General features: G+C 42.5%; 1 protein-coding gene across 1 annotated transcript in view; it reads left to right on the forward strand.

Annotated features, from left to right (window-relative positions):
- The window catches only part of LOC126183313 (mediator of RNA polymerase II transcription subunit 16), a 295961-nt gene that overhangs the window by 183997 nt on the left and 85785 nt on the right, over window positions 1–26179 (forward strand). The window contains exon 9 of the mRNA XM_049925164.1: window positions 3510–3687. Coding sequence (XP_049781121.1) covers window positions 3510–3687 — 178 coding nt within the window. The remainder of the gene's footprint in view (window positions 1–3509; window positions 3688–26179) is intronic.

Raw genomic sequence — 26179 nt, forward strand, 5'->3', positions numbered from 1 at the left:
TTCATACAACGCTTACCTGGCAACCACCAAAGTATGTGTAGTTTTGTTTGGATTGTTGTTTACATTCCATAAAAACGTTGGGTGTTTCACAAGTAAGAGGGTAGCTGCCATATGACTTAGTAATCTGACTCTTTAGCCAGCTTTTATTGTTTAATGTTCCTTATTGAATTCTTCTTTGAGCTTCCTGGCAAGTTTCAATGTGAGGAGCACATTTTTCAGTAATGATTGTCAATAAGGAATTTCAGATACAAAGAAATTAAAAACATTAGTTGCCAGTGGGCATTGATATGTATCAATGGGGCAAGTTCAAAATTTGTGCCGGACCAGGATTTGAACCTGGGTCTACTGCTTATTAGGCAGATGCATTGACAACTACACCATCCGGTTACAGTGGTCACCAAAATTGCACGGTCTAACCTAGAATGCCTCCCGACAGACCCAAATTCTCAACTTATTCCAAACACTACTGAGGTAGTGCCTGTGCTCGTTAGTCTCATTACTCGTGACATCTCACTGATTCCCATGAGTTTGAGCTTGGTGTGCATCTGCACTAAAAGGATCATTGGCCATCATCACCATAATGATATATGTGATGTCTTTTTCTTTCAGACAGATCATGGGAATTGGATAGATGCCTTGAGTGATGAGGCTAATGAGCAGGGGCACTACGTAAGTAGTGTGTGGTAAGTTGAGATTTTGGATGAAACAGACACCACATGTATAATAAGGAATTGGATGGAACTTATTGACAGATTAACACTGTATGTCAGACTGCAACTTGAACCTACACTATCCTCTTTCCAGATATGCATATATGTTAGAAAACTTACGGGGAGTTTGGGTAAGTAGGACAGAGGTGATGACATCACAGCTTTGGGTGGACTTTATGTGCTGAGATGATGGCAGTGGTAAGTTTGTTGCTTGTATTCTGTGTTTAGGTTCATGTCCTGGTTTTGCTGACAACTTTAACCTATCAGGGAGTTTCATAGTGGCTTACTCTCCAATGCAGAATGGGAAATTAATTCTTGAAGCAGTTTGCATTTAAGTGTAATCTGAGTTTCGTCAGTTAGTTGTAATAAGTTTGTTACATGACATGCTAATCCCATCCATATACTAGACCATTTTCATTGTAGTATGAATGGGTATCATAGTGCTTACTCATTATATTGTTTCAGAAATATCTCTTTGAAGCATTCAAATAGTGCGGTATGCTAAGAGGACCCTATTTCCCAAGTTAGCTGGTTCGTGTTGTTGCTCCATATACAGGGTGGTCCATTGATAGTGACCGGGCCAAATAGCTCACAAAATAAACTACAAAGGAGGAAACTCGTCTAGCTTGAAGGGGGAAACCAGATGACGCTATGGTTGGTCCGCTAGGTGGCACTGCCATAGGTCAAATGGATATCAACTGTGCTTTTTTAAATAGGAACCCCCATTTTTATTACATATTCATGTACTACGTAAAGAAATTTGAATGTTTTAGTTGGACCATTTTTTGTGCTTTGTGATTGATGGCGGTGTAGTAGTCACAAATGTATAAGGATGTGGTATCACGTAATATTCCGCCAGTGTGGACGATATTCGCTTCGTGATACATTACCCGTTTTAAAATGGACCGTTTACCAATTGCGAAAAAGGGTCAATATCATGTTGATGTATGGCTATTGTGATCAAAATGCCCAACTGGCATGTGCTATGTATGCTGCTCGGCATCCTGGATGACATCATCCAAGTGTCTGGACCGTTCACTGGATAGTTACGTTACTTAAGGAAACAGGGAGTGTTCAGCCACATGTGAAATGTCAACCATGACCTGCAACAAATGATGATGCCCAAGTAGATCCGCACATCAGTAACAGACAAATTGCACGAGAATCAGGAATCTCAAAAACGTTGGTGTTGAGAATGCTACATCAACATCGATTGCACCCGTACCATATTTCTATGCACCAGGAATTGCATGGCGACGACTTTGAATGTCGTGTACAGTTCTGCCACTGGGCACAAGAGATATTATGGGACGATGACAGATTTTTTGCACGCGTTCTATTTAGCGATGAAGCATTATTCACCAACAGCGGTAACGTAAACCGGCATAATATGCACTATTGGGCAACGGAAAATCCACGATGGCTGTGACAAGTGAACATCAGCGACCTTGGTGGGTTAATGTATGGTGCAGCATTATGGGAGGAAGGATAATTGGCCCCCATTTTATCGATGGCAATCTAAATGGTGCAATGTATGCTGATTTCCTTTGTAATGTTCTACCGATGTTACTACAAGATGTTTCACTGCATGACAGAATGGCAATGTACTTCCAACATGATGAATGTCCGTACATAGCTCGCGTGCATTTGAAGCAGTATTGAATAGCATATTTCGTGACAAGTGGATTGGTTGTCGAAGCACCATACCACGGCCTGCACGTTTACCGGATCTCATGTTCCCGGATTTCTTTCTGTGGGGAAAGTTGAAGGATATTTGCTATCGTAATCCACCGACAATGCCCGACAACATGCGTCAGCGCATTGTCAATGCATGTGCGAACATTACGGAAGGCGAACTACTCGCTATTGAGAGGAATGTCGTCACATGTATTGGCAAATGCATTGAGGTTGACAGACATCATTTTGAGCATTTATTGCATTAATGTGGTATTTACAGGTAATCACCCTATAACAGCATGCGTTCTCAGAAATGATAAGTTCACAAAGGTACATGCATCACATTGGAACAACCGAAATAAAATGTTCAAACGTACCTCCGTTCTGTATTTTAATTTAAAAAACCTACCTGTTACGAACTGTTCGACTAAAATTGTGAGCCATATGTTTGTGACTATTACAGAGCAAAAAATGTGGTCCAACTAAAACATTCATATTTCTTTACGTACTACATGAATATGTAGTAAAAAATGGGGGCTCCTTTTTGGGAAAAAAAAGAAAAAAAAAAAAAAAAAACGCGGTTGATATCCGTTTGACATTTGGCAGTGCCATCTAGTGGGCCAACCATAGCACCATCTGGTTTCCTCCTTCAAGCTAGACAAGTTTCATTCTTTGTAGTTTTTTCGTTTGATGCTTATTTTGTGAGATATTTGGCCCGGTCACGATCAATGGATCACCCTGTATACTGTGTTTTGTTGAGAAATTTCTGCAAGAGCTTGGAAATCAAGATACTTTCCAACTGTGTGTGTATGATTTGTGATGATTTAGGTATGAAATTTGTTTTGAAATTGAGTAGGGTAATTGTGTAACTAGGCTCTTTTTATCTATCACACAATTGTTTAATTTTTGTACTGTAATTTTCAAACTGATTTTATTGATAGAAACTGACAATAATTTAATTGTAACTCAATAAATGGTTTTAATAATATAATCTGAAAAGGTGAGGAGGAATAGAGGTAAGGATTATATGCTACAGTTTTGGTAGTGTAATCATTTTTTATGATTGTTTCAGTTATATCTTTGACAGCTGTTTACCATAAGTGCTAACTTTTTTATGTACAGGCTGCACAAACATCACAGAATGTTATAGCAAGGAATGATGATACACCAAGCACAAAGCAACAGAAATTACACATTAGAATTTCACATGCAGATATGAGTTGCATTGGACTTGTTCTTGCTGCTGTTGATGCTCAGGGGCATCTGTACGTGTACCGACTCTCGCCATTCTCAGAGCCAAGTGAGTAAAACATGGCATATAAAAGTTGATTGTATCTCTTCCTGGAAATGTTCTTTAATATTATACAATTACGATAAATCCTTGAAGGATTGCAGATAATGGATTAAGTAAACACTATCACTTGATACGTAAAGAAAGAATTGAGCAATGGATAAGCACATTAATAGGAACTGGGGTACTGCTACTCAGCTTTTGATGTTGATGCAGTTCCTTAGAGAAGTGCAAGTGCATACAGACATTCATGTATAAGGACAACAATAATGAACTAACCTAATTTTAACTTGATAGTTGAACTAATGCAAATAACTGCATTGTCCCTAAGGCAGAGTTGGAAAAAATTGCATTTAGTGCATAGTTGTACACTTGGCAGCACAAAAATTGTCTTCCAAAAATTGCAGCCAGAGTTAAAGTCTGGAGTTAAAGTAACATGTCATATTTTTCCATTTAGCTTGGGAATGTGCAGGTGAGGAAATATTAATTCAAAAATTACAGGAAACTTATTTTGTCAGTACACTAGATCTGTTTCAGGAATGCACAAAATTGTGTCTGCAAGTAGAATATGCTGGTATTATCCATAGATATAGTGCACATTAACTGAATAGATATAGTTCATAAATGGTCACTTAGCTGAATAAACAACGTGCAAGCTTTACATATAAAGTGTCTCTCATTTGAATCTGCATGAATTTTAGTCTCCTTCCCACACATGACACACTATCCATCTGTTTCAACGATTTGGTGTCTATGGAGCCCTCAAATGTATTCTACGAAACACATTGTAATGACATGCAGATAATTTCACACAGAAGATGAGACGGAATTTCCACTTCTGGTGGAGAATGACCACCTGGCAGTCGAAACCTTATATTTACTGCCTCCATTTGACATAATTCATGAGAATTCTTCACACAGTTTCACTGATATTAAATGGTGATAGACTGATAGTTTGCCACAGTGAGTTAAGTCTGCAAATGCAAAATTTGTTCTATAACAGCCAGTGACAGTACATGAGCAAGTTCAAACAAGTGCACTACGCCACTTTCAGTCAAGTCACATTATTCACGCACCATGTCTCATTGTCAACAGGCTATTCATGACCACATCGTTTCTCTCTTGAAGGAAGGGAATCGGACATCATCGGAGTCTTGGGCATGGTATGGTGTTTCTCAGCACACTACAAAACACCGGATAAAATGTTATCAAGATGCTAGAGAATCCTGTAGGCATGTGGGAACTGGACTTTGGCGCGTAACAGCACCTGTCTAGGCTAGTGAACTTATCGACACTTACAGCAAAATCCTGTTTTAGACATGATTTGGTGCCAACTTATAGAGGCCAGACTAAATAGTAAATGTGCAGCCATCAAGGAGAGGCTCTGTGATCATCATTGACACTGTTAATTAGCTTTTGTCAAGGACAGTGTCAGCTGTTAATGGTGGAAAGTGGTATTTTCTGATGAACTGGTATTGTTATAAGTGAATGATGGTCCAATACTAATTATACAGGCCAGAATGTGCATGTTTTGACTACATGAATCATCTGTCATGTGTCTGTGGCAGTTTGGGACTGGATGTGTTCCTGTGGACCTGGAATGCTTACTGGATAGATGATCCACTTGAAATCCTAAACTCAGATTGGAATGTATACCGCAGAGACAGGCTGAACAGTGAACGGGGAGGCGTGTTTATAGCGGTAAGAAGTGCAATAGTATCGAAGGAAATTGACGGAGATCCGAAATGTGAAATGATTTGGGTGAAGGTCGCGGTTAAAGCAGGCTCAGACATGGTAATTGGATGTCTCTATAGGCCCCCTGGCTCAGCAGCTGTTGTGGCTGAGCACCTGAAGGATAATTTGGAAAATATTTCGAGTAGATTTCCCCACCATGTTATAGTTCTGGGTGGAGATTTTAATTTGCCCGATATAGACTGGGAGACTCAGACGTTCATAACGGGTGGCAGGGACAAAGAATCCAGTGAAATTTTTTTAAGTGCTTTATCTGAAAACTACCTTGAGCAGTTGAACAGGGAACCGACACGTGGCGATAACATATTAGACCTTCTGGTGACAAACAGACCCGAACTATTTGAAAAAGTTAACGCAGAACAGGGAATCAGTGATCATAAAGCGGTTACGGCATCGATGATTTCAGCCGTAAATAGGAATATTAAAAAGGGTAGGAAGATTTTTCTGTTTAGAAAAAGTGACAAAAAGCAGATTTCAGAGTACCTGTTGGCTCAACACAAAAGTTTTGTCTCAAGTACTGATAGTGTTGAGGATCAGTGGACAAAGTTCAAAACCATCGTACAATATGCGTTAGATGAGTATGTGCCAAGCAAGATCGTAAGAGATGGAAAAGAGCCACCGTGGTTCAACAACCGAGTTAGAAAACTGCTGCGGAAGCAAAGGGAACTTCACAGCAAACATAAACATAGCCAAAGCCTTGCAGACAAACAAAAATTACGCGAAGCGAAATGTAGTGTGAAGAGAGCTATGTGAGAGGCGTTCAATGAATTCGAAAGTAAAATTCTATGTACTGACTTGGCAGAAAATCCTAAGAAATTTTGGTCTTATGTCAAAGCAGTAGGTGGATCAAAACAAAATGTCCAGACACTCTGTGACCAAAATGGTACTGAAACAGAGTATGACAGACTAAAGGCCGAGATACTAAATGTCTTTTTCCAAAGTTGTTTCACAGAGGAAGATTGCACTGTAGTTCCTTCTCTAGATTGTCGCACAGATGACAAAATGGTAGATATCGAAATAGACGACAGAGGGATAGAGAAACAATTAAAATCGCTCAAAAGAGGAAAGGCCTCTGGACCTGATGGGATACCAGTTCAATTTTACACAGAGTACGCGAAGGAACTTGCCCCCCTTCTTGCAGCGGTGTACCGTAGGTCTCTAGAAGAGCGTAGCGTTCCAAAGGATTGGAAAAGGGCACAGGTCATCCCCGTTTTCAAGAAGGGACGTCGAACAGATGTGCAGAACTATAGACCTATATCTCTAACGTCGATCAGTTGTAGAATTTTGGAACATGTATTGTGTTCGAGTATAATGACTTTTCTGGAGACTAGAAATCTACTCTGTAGGAATCAGCATGGGTTTCGAAAAAGACGGTCATGTGAAACCCAGCTCGCGCTATTCGTCCACGAGACTCAGAGGGCCATAGACACGGGTTCACAGGTAGATGCCGTGTTTCTTGACTTCCGCAAGGCGTTCGATACAGTTCCCCACAGTCGTTTATTGAACAAAGTAAGAGCATATGGACTATCAGACCAATTGTGTGATTGGATTGAGGAGTTCCTAGATAACAGGACGCAGCATGTTATTCTCAATGGAGAGAAGTCTTCCGAAGTTAGAGTAATTTCAGGTGTGCCACAGGGGAGTGTCATAGGACCGTTGCTGTTCGCAATATACATAAATGACCTGGTGGATGACATCGGAGGTTCACTGAGGCTTTTTGCAGATGATGCTGTGGTGTATCGAGAGGTTGTAACAATGGAAAATTGTACTGAAATGCAGGAGGATCTGCAGCGAATTGACGCATGGTGCAGGGAATGGCAACTGAATCTCAATGTAGACAAGTGTAATGTGCTGCGAATACACAGAAAGATAGATCCTTTATCATTTAGCTACAAAATAGCAGGTCAGCAACTGGAAGCAGTTAATACCATAAATTATCTGGGAGTACGCATTAGGAGTGATTTAAAATGGAATGATCATATAATGTTGATTGTCGGTAAAGCAGATGCCAGACTGAGATTCATTGGAAGAATCCTAAGGAAATGCAATCCAAAAACAAAGGAAGTAGGTTACAGTACGCTTGTTCGCCCACTGCTTGAATACTGCTCAGCAGTGTGGGATCCGTACCAGATAGGGTTGATACAAGACATAGAGAAGATCCAACGGAGAGCAGCGCGCTTCGTTACAGGATCATTTAGTAATCGCGAAAGCGTTACGGAGATGATAGATAAACTCCAGTGGAAGACTCTGCAGGAGAGACGCTCAGTAGCTCGGTACGGGCTTTTGTCAAAGTTTCGAGAACATACCTTCACCGAAGAGTCAAGCAGTATATTGCTCCCTCCTACGTATATCTCGCGAAGAGACCATGAGGATAAAATCAGAGAGATTAGAGCCCACACAGAGGCATACCGACAATCCTTCTTTCCACGAACAATACGAGACTGGAATAGAAGGGAGAACCGATAGAGGTACTGAAGGTACCCTCCGCCACACACCGTTAGGTGGCTTGCAGAGTATGGATGTAGATGTAGTAGATGTAGATGGTGCCCATTATACCCATATTATGAGTAACATTATGCTCACATAATGTGAATATATCATGAGGTAGTAATCTGTTTCTAGAATGACCATTCCCCTAACATGTTGGCAGAGACGAAATGGGCTGTGCTTGAAAATTGCATGATCCTGTGCCCCAAGAACCCTTGATGACCTTTGGATGTCACCCTAGCTGCCTGAGAGGAGGTGGCGGGAAATGAGAGATTTATTGCCCTCCTACTAGATTCTCTTCCTTGCAGACTGCAGGAAATTATTAAAATTAAAGGCCTTTGTATGGGATGTTAAGTGGTAAACAAGCCACACGATGTGCCTTTTTGAGGGCCGAAAATATCTTAATAAGGACCGTGAACTGCTCATTCATTTAATTTCATGATATCTGCAGATAACACAAATTAATGGAGTTACACAAAAAATTGTACAAATCAAACCTTTTTGTCAGGCAACTGCCTACTAGATCATTGACTAGACACTGAGCTACAAATGCATTGTACCCTAGCTTACGACATTTAGATACATCTTATCACTCTTGACTCTACACCAAAAAATGAAGTGCCGTTAATGGGTCTGCAGTGTCAAGAATGACACAGCACACTTTTCTTGCATGTTTTTAGAGTGTGTGTTCTAATGCTAAGTGTCAAAAGATTTTAATCCTCCTCCTACACTCTCAACAATTAAAAGCGTTATTTACATTTAGAGTTAGATCTATAGAACCTGTAATATGATAGGCCCCTGCGTAACATGGCAGGTAATTCAAATTTCAGCCACGGCCATTATTTGTGCTGTCAAGTGTACATGTATGACCATCAGCGTTAAAAATATATAAAGACAGGAATGTTAAGGTTACTTAAATGAATTAAACACCCTGTTCTTTGAAAGGTTTCTGGCTAATAGCACAGTAAGCAGGAGATAGATAGATAGAGAGAGAGAGAGAGAGAGAGAGAGGGGGGGGGGGAGGGGGCTAGTGGGGGATAATTAACTATGTTCAGTTAATAAATCTTTGAATTCCTGTAGAAAAACTTACTGTCAATTTTGTCTGAACATTGAGAATGTAGTGTGATGCAGTGTGTGTTGATGTACATTTATATTTACTCAAAAAGGTCAAATTTAATGCCTCTGTATGATGGAGTACCTGAGGGTTCATTTGCATAACTGCTGTGTGTGGCAAGATGTATGACAAAACTAGATTTGTTTAGGTTGTTGAAACTGAGTACATCTGTGTGTTCTTCGAACCTCATTGTGAAGCTTCTGCCAGACTATATATAGAAATTTGAACATGAATTACAAATATGTTAGGACACACCAGATTTTTTTTTTGCATTCTTGAATAGCAGTTTTGATACTGTAAATTTGTTTTGTATTTTATTGATGTTGAACAGATTTACTCTTATGTCTTAATAAGGTTGGCAAATTGTTATGAGTTCTTCCCTAGGAAATGGAGGTTTACATAATTTGTCAGTTTTTTTTGTTGTACTTAGACTGGTTTGATTATATTTGCTGCACTCATCTGTCTATTATGGCCAGCATATATCCATTACTGCAGGCAACTGATTTTATAATGATGCTGCCTGTCCTTATCACCTCCAGTGAGTCTGTAGATGTCCCAGCCTATACTAAATAGATTGAAGTCACCTCCAACTAATACTGAATGATCTGGATATTTTGGCACAACTGAGTGTAGACTTCCCCTGAATTATTCTACAACTGTTTCAACAGGATCAGGTAGCCATTAAAAGCATCCGATAATTAACTTATGTTCACCTCTTGCTACTCACGTCCAGATAATTTCACAGACAGACTCAGTTTTGACCTCGATATAAATTTTTTTTTGTTGACATCGATTTTTTATTTATTTTTATTTCAGCAAGGAAGATCTCACAATGACATAGGATTTTTCAAGGTAATACAAGGCCAATCAATAGGCCAAAGTATAGCGCACTGCGTACATAACATGCTTTGAGAGGATAAGACGGGTAGCCTACGGGTATAGGACAAGTGGTCAGCCATAGCCTTTACTGAGGAACCACCCAGACATTCGCCTTAGTGATCTAGGAAAACCATGGAAAACCCAAATCAGGATGGCTGGTTAGGGTAGCTCTATCCTCTAAATATGAGGTCAGCTTCGTAACAGTACCTCACTTGGTAATTCTCTATTGTATAATGGTCCTTTATTTAGACACAAATTGTTCCAGGTAACTTGCAATATACACTACTGGCCATTAAAATTGCTACACTATGAAGACGATGTGCTACAGACACGAAATTTAACCAACAGGAAGAAGATGCTGTGCTATGCAAATGATTAGGTTTTCAGAGCATTCACACAAGGTTGGCGCCGGTGGCAACACCTACAACGTGCTGACATAAGGAAAGTTTCCAACCGATTTCTCATACACAAACAGCAGTTGACCGGCGTTGTCTGGTGAAACGTTGTTGTGATGCCTCGTGTAAGGAGGAGAAATGGATACCATCACGTTTCCAACTTTGATAAAGGTCGGATTGTACCCTATCGCAATTGCGGTTTATTGTGTCGCAACATTGCTGCTCGCGTTGGTCGAGATCCAATGCCTGTTAGCAGAATATGGAATCGGTGGGTTCAGGAGGGTAATATGGAATGCTGTGCTGGATCCCAACGGCCTCGTATCACTAACAGTCGAGATGACAGGCATCTTATCTTCATGGCTGTAATGGATCGTGCAGCCACGTTTTGATCCCTGAGTCAACAGATGGGGACGTTTGCAAGACAACAACCATCTGCACGAGCAGTTCGACGAAATTTGCAGCAGCATGGACTATCAGCTCGGAGACCATGGCTGCGGTTACCCTTGATGCTGCATCACAGACAGGAGTGCCTGCGATATTGTACTCAACGACGAACCGGGGTGCACGAATGGCAAAACGTCATTTTTTCAGATGAATTCTGTTTACAGCATCATGATGGTCGCATCCGTGTTTGGCGACATTGTGGTGAATGCACATTGGAAGCGTGTATCTGTCATCGCCATACTGGCATATCACCCGGCGTGGTGGTATGGGGTGCCATTGGTTACACGTCTCGGTCACCTCTTATTCGCATTGACGGCACTTTGAAGAGAGGAAGTTACATTTCAGATTTGTTATGACCCTTGGATCTACCCTTCATTTGATCCCTGCGAAACCCTGCACTTCAGCAGGATAATGAACGACCGCATGTTGCAGGTCCTGTATGGGCCTTTCTACATACAGAAAATGTTCGACTGCTGTCGTGGCCAACACATTCTCCAGATCTTTCACCGATTGAAAAGTCTGGTCAATGGTGGACGAGCTACTGGTTCGTCACAATACTCCAGTCACTACTCTTGATGAACTGTGGTATCGTGATGAAGCTGCATGGGCAGCTGTACATGTACACGCCATCCAAGCTCTGTTTGACCCAATGCCCAGGCATATCAAGGCCGTTATTACGGCCAGAGGTGGTTGTTCTGGGTACTGATTTCTCAGGATCTATGCTCCCAAATTGCGTGAAAATGTAATCACATGTCAGTTCTAGTATAATATATTTGTCCAATGAATACCCGTTTATCATCTGCATTTCTTCTTGGTGTAATAATTTTAATGGCCAGTAGCGTAAAACAAGTTTCATTCTTCACTGCCCTCATACTGAGGAGACCCACTAATGATCCTGGACTGCTGTCGGTCACTTGCAATGTAAAACATAATTCCGCTCTTCACTGCTGCTTACACTAAGACACCCCTGATGACTCTGGACGGAGAAGACACTGTTGTGCCCCTTTACTCAATTCTGGACTTCATATTCAACTATGTGCTACTGTCCACTTGAAGAACTAAGGCAACAGACATTACTGTCTCGCATTTTTACACCTTGACATGTGATCTTTGTGAAAGCAGTTAGTGAGAATCATGTATTTAAATGTGACAAGGTGCTATGGTTATCCCTTTCCATTACTATCCACCACTCTGAGTCCTCTAAATAATCTTTAATTGTGTAATATTTATCAGTTGGGAAGAGCGTTTTAGCTGCTGTTTTAAGCAAATATGTTTCAGTAACACGATTCTTCAATTTCTCCCAGTATACTTCATGGCGAAAGAGTTCACTGGTGAACAGCCGGGTGTTAGTGTCCAACAGACACATTTCAGCATGCGACCACATTAACATCATCAGGTGTGCTGACGAACTGACCACCAAGGTGCTGGTGCCGAGGTTTTATCTTCTTGCCCCCTCCAGGTGTTCCCAACACGGTCCGCGCCCAGGTGCGGAACATCCAGCATCTGTTACATTCGTGGTCCACACCCAGGGCCACGTGCCGGTGGTGTCTTCGTAGTATCTTTGCCTGTTCTTGAAGTCAGTCCGTGATGGGATGTCTTCTTTCTGCTTAATGATGTAACCGCTATCTTGATTGATCAGCAGCTCCCGTACTCGAATCTTGATAGATCCTTTAATGACACAGTCCCAGTATATTTGGATGTCCATGTCAGAACCTCGGTCTGGTCATAATTCATTCTGTGTGATTCCGAGAGGCAGTATTCAGCAACCGCTGACTTGTTAAGCTGCTGAAGTCTGGTGTGTTGTTGATGTTCTTGGCAACAATTTGTGATAGTATGCACTGTTTCACCTGTGTATGTCATGCCACATTCACAGGGGATCTGGTAGACTCTGGATTTCCATAGTCCTAGATCATCCTTGACATTACCAGGCAGTGCCTGTGTCTTAATTGGTGGGTGGAAGACTGTTTTCACTTGATGTTTTTGAAGAATTCGACCTATCTTTCCTGATAAAGTGCCACAGACAGGAATAAATGCTATGCCCCCATCCTGCTGATGTTCCTCTACTGTTTCCTCCAGTTGTACAGTTTGTGTGGGACGTAGAGCTCTTCAAATTTGTGTCTCTTTATAGCCATTTTTCTGGGAAACTGACCTCAGATGATCAAGTTCTTGGTTGAGGCTCTCATTGTCAGACAGGGTACACGCCCTGTGAACCAATGTTTTAAGGACGCTGTTCCTCTAGGCTGGATGGTGGCAGTTGTTTGCATGTAAGTAAAGGTCAGTGTATGTCTGCTTGTGGTACACCATGTGGACCAATGTGCCGTCTGCTCTTCTTTTAACCAGGACATCCGGAAAGGGGAGCACTCCATCTGCTTTGTTTTCCATTGTAAACTTGATGCTTTGATGTATGGAATTGAGATGTATGAGGAAACCATTCAGCTTGTCTCTGCCATGTGACCATATGACAAAGGTGTTGCCAACATAGCGGAAGAAGCAGGTAGGTTTACACTGTGCTGAATCCAGGTATTCCTCCTCGAAATGTTCCTTGAACAAGTTGGCGTCAACTGGTGAAAGTGGACGGCCCATGGCTACCCCTTCTGTCTGCTCATAGTATCCACCGTCGAAGAGAAAGTATGTCGACATTGGGACATGCCCAAAAAGGTTTGTCATCTCTGTGTCAAATTTCTGAGCAGTAAGTTCCAAGGATTCCTGCAAAGACACCCTTGTGAAGAGAGAGACAACATTGAAACTCACAAGGATGTCTGAATCACGAAGTTTGTTGTGAAGCCCAACAAAATCCACTGAATTGCAAATATAATGTGGACAATTTCTGACATAAGGGCTAAGCATATCCTTTAGGTATTTTGCAAGTGAGTATGTCAGAGCACCAATGTTGTTGACAATTGGGCGTAAAGGCACTCCCTCTTTGTGCACCTTTGGGAGTCCATAAAGTCTCGCTGGAACACATGCTCTCTGTTATAGCTTCTTCACATTGTCTGGTAAGCTGGATTATTTGAAAAGAGCCAAGGTCTTCCTCTCCACTCTCTTGGTAGGATCAGTGTTGAACTTCTGATATGCGCTGTCTTCTAGCAAGCCTCGCATTTTCTCAATGTAATCCTGATGAGATACGATCACAGTTGTGTTGCCATTTTCGGTTGGTAAGACCATGATATCTGGATCTTCTCATAGCTCCTGTATGTCTGCCCTCTCCCTGCTAGAGATGTTCAGTTTCACGGGTTTAGCTCACATGAGAGCATGACAGTTTTCAGGATGTACTTCTTCGTCTGCTTTAGGTGGAACTCATGCAACTGCCTGTTCCACTACACTGATAATATCGATGATAGGTGTGTATTTAGGAGTTGGTGCAAATTTGAATCCTCTCTTAAGAGCTGAGAGTGCGTCCTCATCCAGTTGCCTGGTCGAGAGATTGATGATAGTCTTGCAGAGAGCCTCAGAAGGTTGTCATTCTGATAAACACTCAAATTTTGATGTCTGGTGTCCAGTGGCCTTTCTTTGTGCAGAGTCTGCTGTGACCCATGTGACACCATCAATCCATTCCCACATCTAGGAATTGACCTGGTTGGCCAGCTGTAGATGTAGTTTGAGAAGTTCTCTGTCGAGTCTAGGCACCAGCAAATAAAACATATTCTTTCACGGACCATGGCTAGGCTGATGCTTCTCTTGAGTCTTCTGGCTGCCACTGAATCAATGTGATGGGTCACCTTGGCGAAGTTTGACATCAAACACTCTTCATGGCATCTCATAAGGAATGCGAATGCGCTCAGTAAACGGCGGTCTCTCCTGTGGTGCAGCTTGTCAAGTCTTTTCATGCTGCGATACATCTCCTCCCTGTAAAGGTATGTGATGTGATTCTTCAATTTCTCTGGGCGTATTTCATGATGAAAGAGTTCATGGGTCAACAGCTGAGTGTTAGTGTCTGACGAGCACAATATTTCAGCAATTGACCATGTTGCCATCATCAGGTGTGCTGACAAACTGACCACTGAGGTGCTGGTGCCGGGCCTCTATCCCCTCCCCCCCCCATCAGGTGTTCCCAATGCAGTAGGCATGGAGCGTCTAGCATCTATTCTATTTGCGTTTTCTGTTTGTTTTTCCTGGGTAAATGTAACTCCAGACTGCCTCTTGTTCCATGGTTATGTATAGAACTACACTATGTGATCAAAAGTATCTGGACACCCCCAAAAACATACGTTTTTCATATTAGGTGCATTGTGCTGCCACCTTCTGCCAGGTACTCCATATCACCGACCCCAGTAGTCATTAGACATCATGAGAGAGCAGAATGGGTTGCTCCACGGTTGCAACAGTAAATTTTGGAGGCAGTGGTGTTATGGTGTGGCCATGTTTTTCATGGAGGGGCTTGCAGCCCTTGTTGTTTTGCTTGGCACGATCACAGCACAGGCCTACATTGATGTTTTAAGCACCTATAGAACACCTTTGGGATGTCTTGGAATGCCGACTTCATTCTAGGCCTCACCAACTGATATCGATATCCCTCCTCAGTGCAGCACTCTGTGAAGAATGGGCTGCCATTCCCCAAGAAACCTTCCAGCACCTGAATGAATGTATGCCTGCGAGAGTGGAAGCTGTCATCAAGGCTAAGGATGGGCCAACACCATATTGAATTCCAGCATTACCGAGGGAGGGTGCCATGAACTTGTAAGTCATTTTCAGCCAGGTGTCTGGATATTTTTGATCACATAGTGAGTTAGTGCAGTAATGAGTTATACTTCCCCTGATGTGCCTCACAGATTGGCGTGGTAAGGATGCCCAATTTTTTAAATAGCTCTTTACAGTGAGCCCAACTACTGCTTCCATTTAATATTCCTTTGGCCCTTTCCTGCACTTTAAGAACTGTGTCGGTGTTTTGTGCCTTCAGTCTTCCAGACAAGATTCCTCTAACTAAGAATTTAGTGAATGTATGCATGGTATGTCACCATGAGACATTAGCTGTTACAAAGTGATGCTAACACCCTCGCATTCTTTTTGCCAGTATCTTTGTATGTTCACTCCATGTTAGCTGACAAAGTCAGTTTTCATCCCTAAAAACTTTGTATTTGCTACACATCATTGATGGTTAAAGTGAAGGAGGTGCTTCCTCTTCATGCTGAAACACATACTGTTCTTTTCCATTATTACATACTGCCCAGTTGTAAACATCTTTGAGGGTTTCATTTGCTTTCTATAATTGGAGTTCTTGTGTTTTATCAGTGACTATGATGTTGCTATCATTGGCAAAGAGAACTTTCTCTCAATGTGTTTCGATGTCTGGAAAGTCATTGATATATGTTAAGAACAGAACTGGACCCAATGCACTACCCGAAGAGACACCTATGTCTACGTATTTTTTGCCTGACAATTGTTTTACTAAAATTTTATTTTCAACAGACTTTTGAACAATCTCATCCTTTTGCTCCCTGTTTTCCAAGTAAAACTGAAACCACTCATTCACTGTTCCTCTCTTATCTAGCGCTTCTAGCTGGCACAGTAGGATTTTATTGTGTCAAAATCCTTGACCAGTCTAAGAAAATGCATGTAATACAATCATCCATAGCAAGAGCTTCAAGTACCACTTTTGTGAACTCTACAATGGCCAATATTGTACTTCTTCCTCTTCTGAAACCAGACTGCCTATTTTTAAAGAGATATGTACTCGTGTAACTTAAGTCTCTCTTTCATTACTTCAGTTATTTTTGAGAAGTAAGGCAACAGTGAAACTGGCCTGCAGTTTTCAGTGCCTTTTGCATTACCTTTCTTGGGTAAGGTCAACACTCATGTATCTTTAGAGACTCCAGGAAAACACATGAACTGAAGGATTAATGTATTGTGTTGGTTAATGCTATCTATGCATGCCTTTGGAACAGAGACAAGAACATCATCAGTGCCTGCTGACTTATTTTGTAATTGTTGTACTGTCTTCCTAACTTCAAGCTCTGTTGTGGGAAACAACATAATTTTGCTTGCTGTGTGAGCTATTGTGGGTACTCCATGTGTTTTAGGAAGATTTTGCTGCAGCTTCCCCACAATACCATAGAAATAATCAGTTACAAAATTTGCTAATTCTGTGGACTTTCTTTTATTTTATCCCCATCTTTGATTTCTGAGTTGTTATATTTCTGTCTACCTTTTCCAGTTTCTTGTTTTATAACATCCCACACCACTTTGCTTTTATTTTCTGCATTATATACTGGGCAACAATTATTGAACTATATGAAAAAAAAGTAAATTAGTTACAAACTATAGCGTGCACACACTTCATTCAGTATGTAAACATCACTACAGATATTTGGATTTAGGTTATGATGTGTTCGATATGCCTGCCATCATTGGCGATCATGTGGCACAGACGAATAGTGAAATTCTGCATGACCCTCTGAAGTATCGGAACATCAGTGCTGTCGATGACATCCTGGATGGCTGTTTTCAGCTCAGCAATGGTTTTGAGGTTATTGCTGTACACCTAGTCTTTAATATGGCCCCACAGAAAGGAGTCACTTGTGTTCAGGTCCAGAGAATATGGCGGCCAATTGAGGCCCATGCCTGTGTCCACTGGGTACCCCAGAGCCAGAATGCGGCCCCAAACTGCTCCACCAGGACATCAAACACTATACTGCTTTGATGGGGTTGGATGAACCACATCTTGTCAAAATCAGGGTCACTTTGGATAATAGAGATGAAACCATCTTCTAAACCCTTCACGTGCCACTCAGTAATCGCCGTGCCATCAAGCAATATTGCAAAGATTATTCTGTGACTGGTCATTGCATTCCACACAGTCACCCGTTAAGAGTGAAGAGACTTCTTGAGTGCGAATTGTGGATTTTGAGTCCACCAAATGTGCCAATTTTGCTTATTGATGAATCCATCCAAATGAAAGTGCGCTTTGGTGCCATACCAAACCACATGCGCATACTAATTCCCATCGTGCCCTGCCGCCAACCGTGCAGTTTGAACATTCTAACACAAACTGTTCACAAGTTATGATGATTTTATTTCATATAGTTCAGTAAATGTCACCCTGTATTAGTTTATTGTTGAATGAATTTTTGGCCGCAAGCAGTACCCCCCTCTATATTTTGTTATACCTGTGATAATACTCAAGGAACTGTGGATTAGTGCAGCACTTTTGCAAAGAAGTGAGAAATTTGTGTCTGTTAGGACTTTCTGATATCCACAGTTATCCATCCATTTTCCTTACCTGCTGCAGTAGAAATGGCTACTTTTGGAAATGTCAGTTCAAAAATTAATTTAAACAGTGTGCAAAATTTAGAGAACTTAGCATGTACTTTGCTTTCCTTACACACGTCATCCTGGGTTTGATTTGCCAATGCCTTAGAAAATGTATGTAATTATAATCTGGGAGAGTCCTTTTGTAGGCCTGTAGTTTTGCAGATTTCACTGAGCCTATCTTTAGCTCCATTATCTGACAGTAATGATCTGAAATGCCAAGATATCTTGTAAATACTTTACAATTCTCCCCTGTCAATGTCTGTAAGCACATAGTCTAAAATTGAAGCTGAATTTTTTGATATCCTCATAGGAGTGTTCACCATTTGTGCCATGCCAAAAGTGTCCAAAATGTTTAGGATATTATTTTAATTTCACCCTCAACAGCTTTGTTAGCATTCATGTATTTGCATATTATTATGCTAGTTTTGGTGCCTGGGACCCATTGATCTGATTTGATTTGATTTTGACAGGGAAGCTAAAACAGCTTGGTCTAACCTGCCACAGCCCACATTGAAACTGAGTTTATTGTGTGGTATTGTTCCCTTTATATCTAGTAAAGCCAACCAATGCCCTTAAATAGTGCAAGGAGTCCCTTTACCATTTTTTTGTTAGACAAAGTTTCTTCAGGTCTAGTTGTTCTGAGTATTCTGTATCTTTGGCTCTCCAGTGCCATGCATTCGAAGATTAGATGTAATACAGTTTCTTCACCCTCATCACATACCCTACATTTAGGGTCTTTTTCCGTTATACCCATTGTGTGTAGGTGTGTTTTGAAATTCTCATAGCCGGTCATCAGTCCAGTCATGAGTTTGATCTCTTTTCTGTTCAATCCCAGGATTACAGAGCTTCTTTTAAAACATGGCTTGGGCATCATTACCTTACCATGTTTTTGTTTATGGACCTTGGTCCAATATTCTATGTGCTGTTTCCTAAGCCAGTTCCGTAGTTCTAGTTTGATCATAGCCTTGGTGATTGTCAGGACAGGTTCCAGTCCAATAAATGGAGTCGTTGCCCCCATCCTGGCCAATCTGTCGCCTTGTTCATTGCCACAGATCTCCGAGTGGCCAGGGACCCACACTAAGTTTACCTTATTGCTTCCCCCTAGCTCCACCAGAGCCCTGTGGCATTCTGCAACAATCTTTGATCTTGTTGCATGAGCTGCCAGTGATTTCAGGGCTTCCTGGCTACCTGAATAGATGTAGATGCTATAGTCCTTGTAGCACCTATGCATATTCTCCTTCACACGTACCCTGATTGCAGTAATTCAGCTTGGAATACAGAGGCCAGTTTTCCTAGAGAGATGATGCCCTCCAGTCTTGGCTGGACCCTGTACACTTCTGCCCCAATGCCTTGGTCAGATTTTCACCCATCGGTGAACCAAACAGTGTCCCCTGTACAGTGTCAAACTATTTTTTCCCACTGCTCCCTTCTTCCAATTATTATATTGTAAGACTTCTTTAAGCTGTTGGATGTTGTTATATAGTCTGCAGGCATTTCCCCAGCCATTCCTATATTTACCTCACTCACTATGTTAGTGCGTGATTCTGGATATCATGATGAGATCCAGTTTTTGCCAGTTTTAAGTCTGTATGCTGGAGCTGCTGCCTCCATCTTGACGCAAAGGTGTAGTGGAGGCATGCTTCCATCCCAGTGGTTGGTGTGCTGCTAATTCCACCTGTTATGGCTAAGCAGGCCAGTCTCTGCACCTTAGCAAGCTCCTTAGCTGCAACCCGCTTTTCTACCTTCTTCCACCACACTGTGGCCCCATAGGAAATCCTAAGACTAACCACCGTGGTGTATATCCAGTGCATACCTCTGGGGCTTACACCCCAGTTTTTACCACAAGCCCTGGTACTCACTAGAGTACTTTTTGCCTTGGAGCAGATGCTCTTAATGTGAAGGGTCCATGTTAGTTTCTCATTTAAGGTTACCCCTAGATATTTCACTATCCCCTTCACAGGTAGAGTATCAGTGAAAAGCTTTAGATTCCAACTTGAGTGTTGGGTATGCCTCTTCGTAAATGGCACCAGAACAGTCTTCTTAGGATTAACCCTCAGATCCTGTTTAATGCACCAGTCTTGCACAATGTCCAAGCTTCCTTGTGCCATATTTCTAACCGTGTCAGGAAATTTGCCAATTATTACTATGACAAGGTCATCTGCATATCCTTGGCAGAAGCATTGTCTGGAATTTAGTTCCTCAATGAGTTCGTTCGCCACTAGATTCCACAATAATGGGGACAGAACTCCTCCTTGTGGAAAACCTCTAGTGGTGTTAATTACCATCTTGTCATTCATCATGGTAGCCTTTACCTTCCTTCCACTAGGCATGGCCCTGGTCCACCTATATATAATGGTCCCTAGGTCATGTACCTCTACTGCCCTTACCATGGAGTCATAGGTCATGTTACTGATGGCCCCCTCGATATCCAGGAAGATGCAGAGAGCTATTTTAGGAAGTGAAGTGCTTTCTCCACCCTCCCAACGAGTTGATGGAGAGGTGTCTCGCATGATTTACCTGGTTGATATGCATGTTGGTTTGAATGTAGGGAGGCCCTAATTAGCCTCCTCTCCCCAACGTATACATTAACCAGTTTTTCCAATGTTTTGAGAATGAAGGAGGACAGACTGATTGGTCTCATATCCTTAGCCTTGGTATGATCAATTCTCCCTGGCTTTGGAATGAAGACAACCTTCACTGCCCTCCAAGCATTGGGAATGATTCCTACTGCTAGGCAACCCCTGAACAACCTGCATAGGACTTTATTGAGATTCTCTCCTGCCTGTTGCAGGAGAGCTGGAAAGATTCCATCTGGGCCAGGTGACTTGAAAGGTTGGCATGTTCCCACCGCCCATTGGATTTTATTGGAGTCCACACACTCTTTGGCTGATTCCCAGTCCTCTCTTCGAGTGTCTGAGAACCGTTGTCTCTCCAGAATCATATTCTGGCCTGTGTTGTCTGGCAGAACTTACTGAGGAAAGTGAGTTTTGAGGAGAAGTTCCAGCGCCTCATGTGCTGTCTTTCTATATTCCCCGTCCTCCTTCCTCAACATACCTGCTGGATTGGTTGGTACTCTAGTGAGGATTATGTGAAGTCTGGCTTGAGCAGCTGTGCTCTCCACTACCTCACAGAATGCCTTGGTTGCTTGTCTGATTGCAAGGTTGTAGTTGACAATTGCCTCACGATATTTTGCACATTGTCCTTTACGTCTCGCAAGGTTAAACAGTCAAGTACCTGTTTTCTTTGCATTTCCAAGTTGTTATTCCACCAAGGCACACTCCTATTTGTGCATTTCTTGGTAATTTTGCAGTTGTCCTGATATGAGGTCACTATGGCAGAGGTAACAGCCTCTGCTACTTCCTCAAACTCTGCTGGATTCCTTATCGAGGTTTTAATTTCCGATAAGCCTAAGTCAAGGTCCCTCCTATATGTCTCCCAGTCTGTTTTCCTGTGATTCCTATAGGTCATGGACTGTTTGATTCCCATTTCAACCTTGAATTTAATGTATATGTGGTCTGATGAGGATGGCTCTAACACCACATGCCACTGTTTGACATAGCTGCCCATCATCATGGAACCAAAGGTCATGTCAATTACTTCTTCCCTTCTGCTATTCCTGAATGTAGGTTCATTGCTCCATTCAGGACCTCCAAGTTGTTGTTGTTGTTGTGGTCTTCAGTCCTGAGACTGATTTGATGCGGCTCTCCATGCTACTCTATCCTGTGCAAGCTTCTTCATCTCCCAGTACCTACTGCAACCTACATCCTTCTGAATCTGCTTAGTGTATTCATCTCTTGGTCTTCCTCTATGATTTTTACCCTCCATGCTGCCCTCCAATACTAAATTGGTGATCCCTTCATGCCTCAGAACATGTCCTACCAACCGATTCCTTCTTCTTTTCAAGTTGCACCGCAAACTCCTCTTCTCCTCAATTCTATTCAATACCTCCTTCTTAGTTATGTGATCTACCCATCTAATCTTCAGCATTCTTCTGTAGCATCACATTTCAAAAGCTTTTATTCTCTTCTTGTCCAAACTATTTATTGTCCACGTTTCACTTCCATACAAATACTTTCAGAAAAGACTTTCTGATACTTAAATCTATACTTGATGTTAACAAATTTCTGTTCTTCAGAAATGCTTTCCTTGCCATTGCCAGTCTACATTTTATATCCTCTCTACTTCGACCATCATCAGTTATTTTGTTCCCCAAACAGCAAAACTCCTTTACTACTTTAAGTGTCTCATTTCCTAATCTAATTCCCTCAGCATCACCCGAATTAATTCGACTACATTCCATTATCCTCGTTTTGCTTTTGTTGATGTTCATCTTATATCCTCGTTTCAAGACACTGTCCATTCCGTTCAAATGCTCTTCCAAGTCCTTTGCTGTCGCTTACAGAATTACAATGTCATCGGCGAACCTCAAAGTGTCTATTTCTTCTCCATGGATTTTAATACCTACTCTGAATTTTTCTTTTGTTTTCTTTACTGCTTGCTCAATATACAGATTGAATAACATCGTGGAAAGGCTACAACCCTGTCTCACTCCCTTCCCAACCACTGCTTCCCTTCCATGCCCCTCGACTCTTATAACTGCCATCTGGTTTCTGTACAAATTGTAAATAGCCTTTTGCTCCCTGTATTTGACCCCTGCCGCCTTTAGAATTCGAAAGAGAGTATTCCAGTCAACATTTTCAAAAGTTGTTAGCGAAAGCAAATTCAAGAAGGTACTCACCTCTACTGTTGGTGTCTTTGCTGCCCCACACTAGGTTGTGGGCATTGGCGGCACATCCCACCAACAATTGGTCACCTTGCCGATGGCAAGCCTCTACCAGTCTCCTCACCTCCTAAGGAGGAGAGCTGTCTTCATAAGGAAGGTATGCTGAGGCCAATACAATTTCCCTCATGATATCTTCCTCACATTGCTGCATTCTAATTGTCACTAGGTCCCTGGAGCAGAAATTGGCATGAAAGAAATTCCATTTCTTACATAGCTGCATGTTCTGGAGTTTCTTAGATTTCTAGCATAAATCAGCTTACCTCCAGTGCCACTGAGGCCTGATACGCCCCCTTTATATAAATAGAGTTCTTCTATCAGGGCCATGTCCACTTCCTGCCTCCCCAGGCAGTGGCTCAGGGCAGCAGAGGCCCCTTTACTGTGCTGCAGATTAATCTGCAGCATTTCCAGTCTCCGTCCTGCTGCCATCGTTGCCTTTGAGGTCTTTGATAACCCTGACAGTGACCTGCGAGAACCGTAGAAAACATTTCAGGTCTTGCTCTCGCATCCGCTTCAGGGACTTCTCTCCTACCACCACCACCGGGGTTTGTCCTTCTGGTAAAACCTTCTGGTTGATCACTCTCCAGTCTTCTGTTGAAACTTTTGGGTTCTTGGCCCCAATTTTCTCAAACAGAGTCTTAGGAGAGACATCCTTAAGGATCTTTGGTACCCATATTGATGCCTTTGTGGTCTTAAGAAGCTCCGCTGCTGTCTTGACCAGCAGCTTCGCATCTTCCCACGGGGATATCATGGACACCTTGTCCTTAAGCCATTCCACCATGTGCACCCCGTCACAGAGAAAAATGAGGGCACTATTATCTAGATAGACCCTCGTGAAGTTGGATCCTATACCAGCGTCCCCCTCAATGTTTTCAAAGAGGGCCATCTGTACAAGTGCCTCCTGCTGCGAGGTGATGGCCACCAGTAGATAGCCTTCCTGGATAACTGCCATCTTAAAAACCGAGACTGCAGTACTACAGGTCTGTTTCCATATTTCTTGCCTTGGTTTTTTCTGGGCTCGCATATCCAGGGGGGAGGGAGTCTTAGATTCCTTCCTTATTCTCTTGCTGCCTATCTTCGACATTGTGGGGGTCTGTGTATCCCCTTCAACCTGAGACAAGTTTTTTCTTGGGGGTCTTAGATTCAAGTCCCTTTAATTCCCTCCAGTTGTCTTTAGGAAGCCATTCTTTTCCTTCTTTTTTTCTCTGTTCCCTAAGTAGTTTCCTCCTCTGGGCCCCAGACAAGGCTTTAATCTTGATCTGGTCCAACTTCTCAGTTACAGTTCCCAATTTTGGCTCAGGTCTAGACTCCAATTCAGTTGTGGGAATGCCTTCCATCAGCCCTGACCCCGATGTTTGGGTCTCTGAGGTCTCAGTTTGTCCCTCAGTTTGTTTTAATTTATTTTCTTTAGTCGTGTCCATATTGGTCCCACGAGATTTGTGGATCTACACGGTCCACACCACGAAAAACCCGCGCAGAGTAAGGCTGCTTACTCAGGGAAGTCACCCAGTATCCCTGAGGCTCCGTTTACAACACATCTTCCCATGTACCACACACCTCTCGGCACAGATCGCATCATGCCTTCGGTTGGGAAAGAGAATTGGATAAGGACTAGGAGTGGATAGGGAAGATGGGACTTCGTGGGACACTCTTGGTCTGATCCATCAGCTGAAGCCTTTCCGGCAGTAGGTCCTCTACCTTCGGCATAGCCCTCAGCTTCACGTGGATACGCAAGCCTCTCCATCCACACAGACAGTACTTTGTCAAGGTGGTGTCCCCCAGAGAGGCCTGAGACCCATTCCAGGACTTCAGTTAATTTCTTGAAGAAAGTGCCCACATTACTACTAGGTTAGCAGTAAACGCACAGAATGATTAGCTTATTATAAGCATCTAGCTTTGTTACTTAAGTGGCTGACAATACAAAAGTCTATCTACATTAATTGTGGTCAGATCTTATCTAGTTTTAAAATGTGTGCCACTCCTGTTCCCTGAACTCCCTCCCACCATCACACAGAATCCAGAACCTAAATAGACCTGAAACATAGCCATGACACTGTCCTCCAAAAGCCTGCAGAAGTATCTGTCCTTTCCATAGGCCCCACCTTTTGCCCCACTCCCATATTCAGTTGTGCAGGATGTGGTAAAGACTTTCTCTCCTTCCCCCATTCCCTACAGTGGAAACACTTTTTTGCCACCAACCCTATCAACCAGACTCATCCAAAGACCAATGTTGAACCCTGCCTGACTCAGTTCACTCTTCCATCCAATCGTGATCCATCCTCACTGCCCCCAAATCACCTGTGTTAACTTTCCAGAATTTCTTAACCTTGAACCTTGCTTCACCATCATTCCCCAAATCCCTCAGCATGCAAACTAACCTTATGTCCACAGAAAGAACCTCAATTCACCACCTAAAAACTGATCCTGGCCTACCTGGTGACAAATGCTCCACCACTGTTGTTTTGAACCACAAGGATTACCTGGTAGAAGGACTCCTCCAGCTGTCAGATTCACCCACCTACAAACACTGCCTCAGTGACCCCATTCCAGAAATCCGGAAGGATCTCCAGTCCCTCCTAAAATCCATAGGCTCATGCCAGAGCCTTTCCCTGGAGTCCATCTCTCTCCTCACCCCTATCACTCCCTGCACTCCTACCTTCTACATGCTTCCTAAAGTCCATAAACCCAACCACACAGGACACCCCATTTTGGCCAGGTACTGTGCCCCCATTGAGAGAATCTCTGCTCTCGTAGACCAATACCTTCAGCCTGTTACCCACAACCTACTTTCCTATATAAAAGATACCAACCTATATAAAAGATACCAACCATTTCATCCACTGACTCTCCACAGTTCCTGTTTCTTTACCACATGGTGGCCTGCTTATCACTATTGATGCCACCTCCCTGTACACTAACATCCCTAATGCCCACAGCCTTGCCATAATTGAATGCTACCTTTGCCAACACTCAACAGATTCCAAACCAGCAGCCTCCTTCCTAGTCACCATATCCAACTATATGCTCACTCATAATTACTTCTCCTTTGAAGGCATTACCTACAAGCAAATCGAGGATACAGCTGTGGATACCTACAAGGCACCATCCCGTACCAACCTATTCATGGGCCAACTAGAGGAATCCCTCCTAAACACCCAAATCCCAAACATCTCATCTGGTTCAGATTCATTGATGACATCTTCATAATCCGGAACAAGAGTAAGGAAACCTATCCACATTCCTCCACAACCTCAACACTTTCTCCCCCATTTGCTGCACCTGGTCCTACTCAACCCAACAAGCCAACTTCATCTATGTTGATTTCCACCTCAAAGATGGCTACATCAGTACCTCTGACCATATCAAATTTACCAACCACCGGCTATGCCTCCACTGTGACAG

The sequence above is a fragment of the Schistocerca cancellata genome, chromosome 4 (assembly GCF_023864275.1).
Source record: "Schistocerca cancellata isolate TAMUIC-IGC-003103 chromosome 4, iqSchCanc2.1, whole genome shotgun sequence".
NCBI classification, from domain to species: domain Eukaryota; kingdom Metazoa; phylum Arthropoda; class Insecta; order Orthoptera; family Acrididae; genus Schistocerca; species Schistocerca cancellata.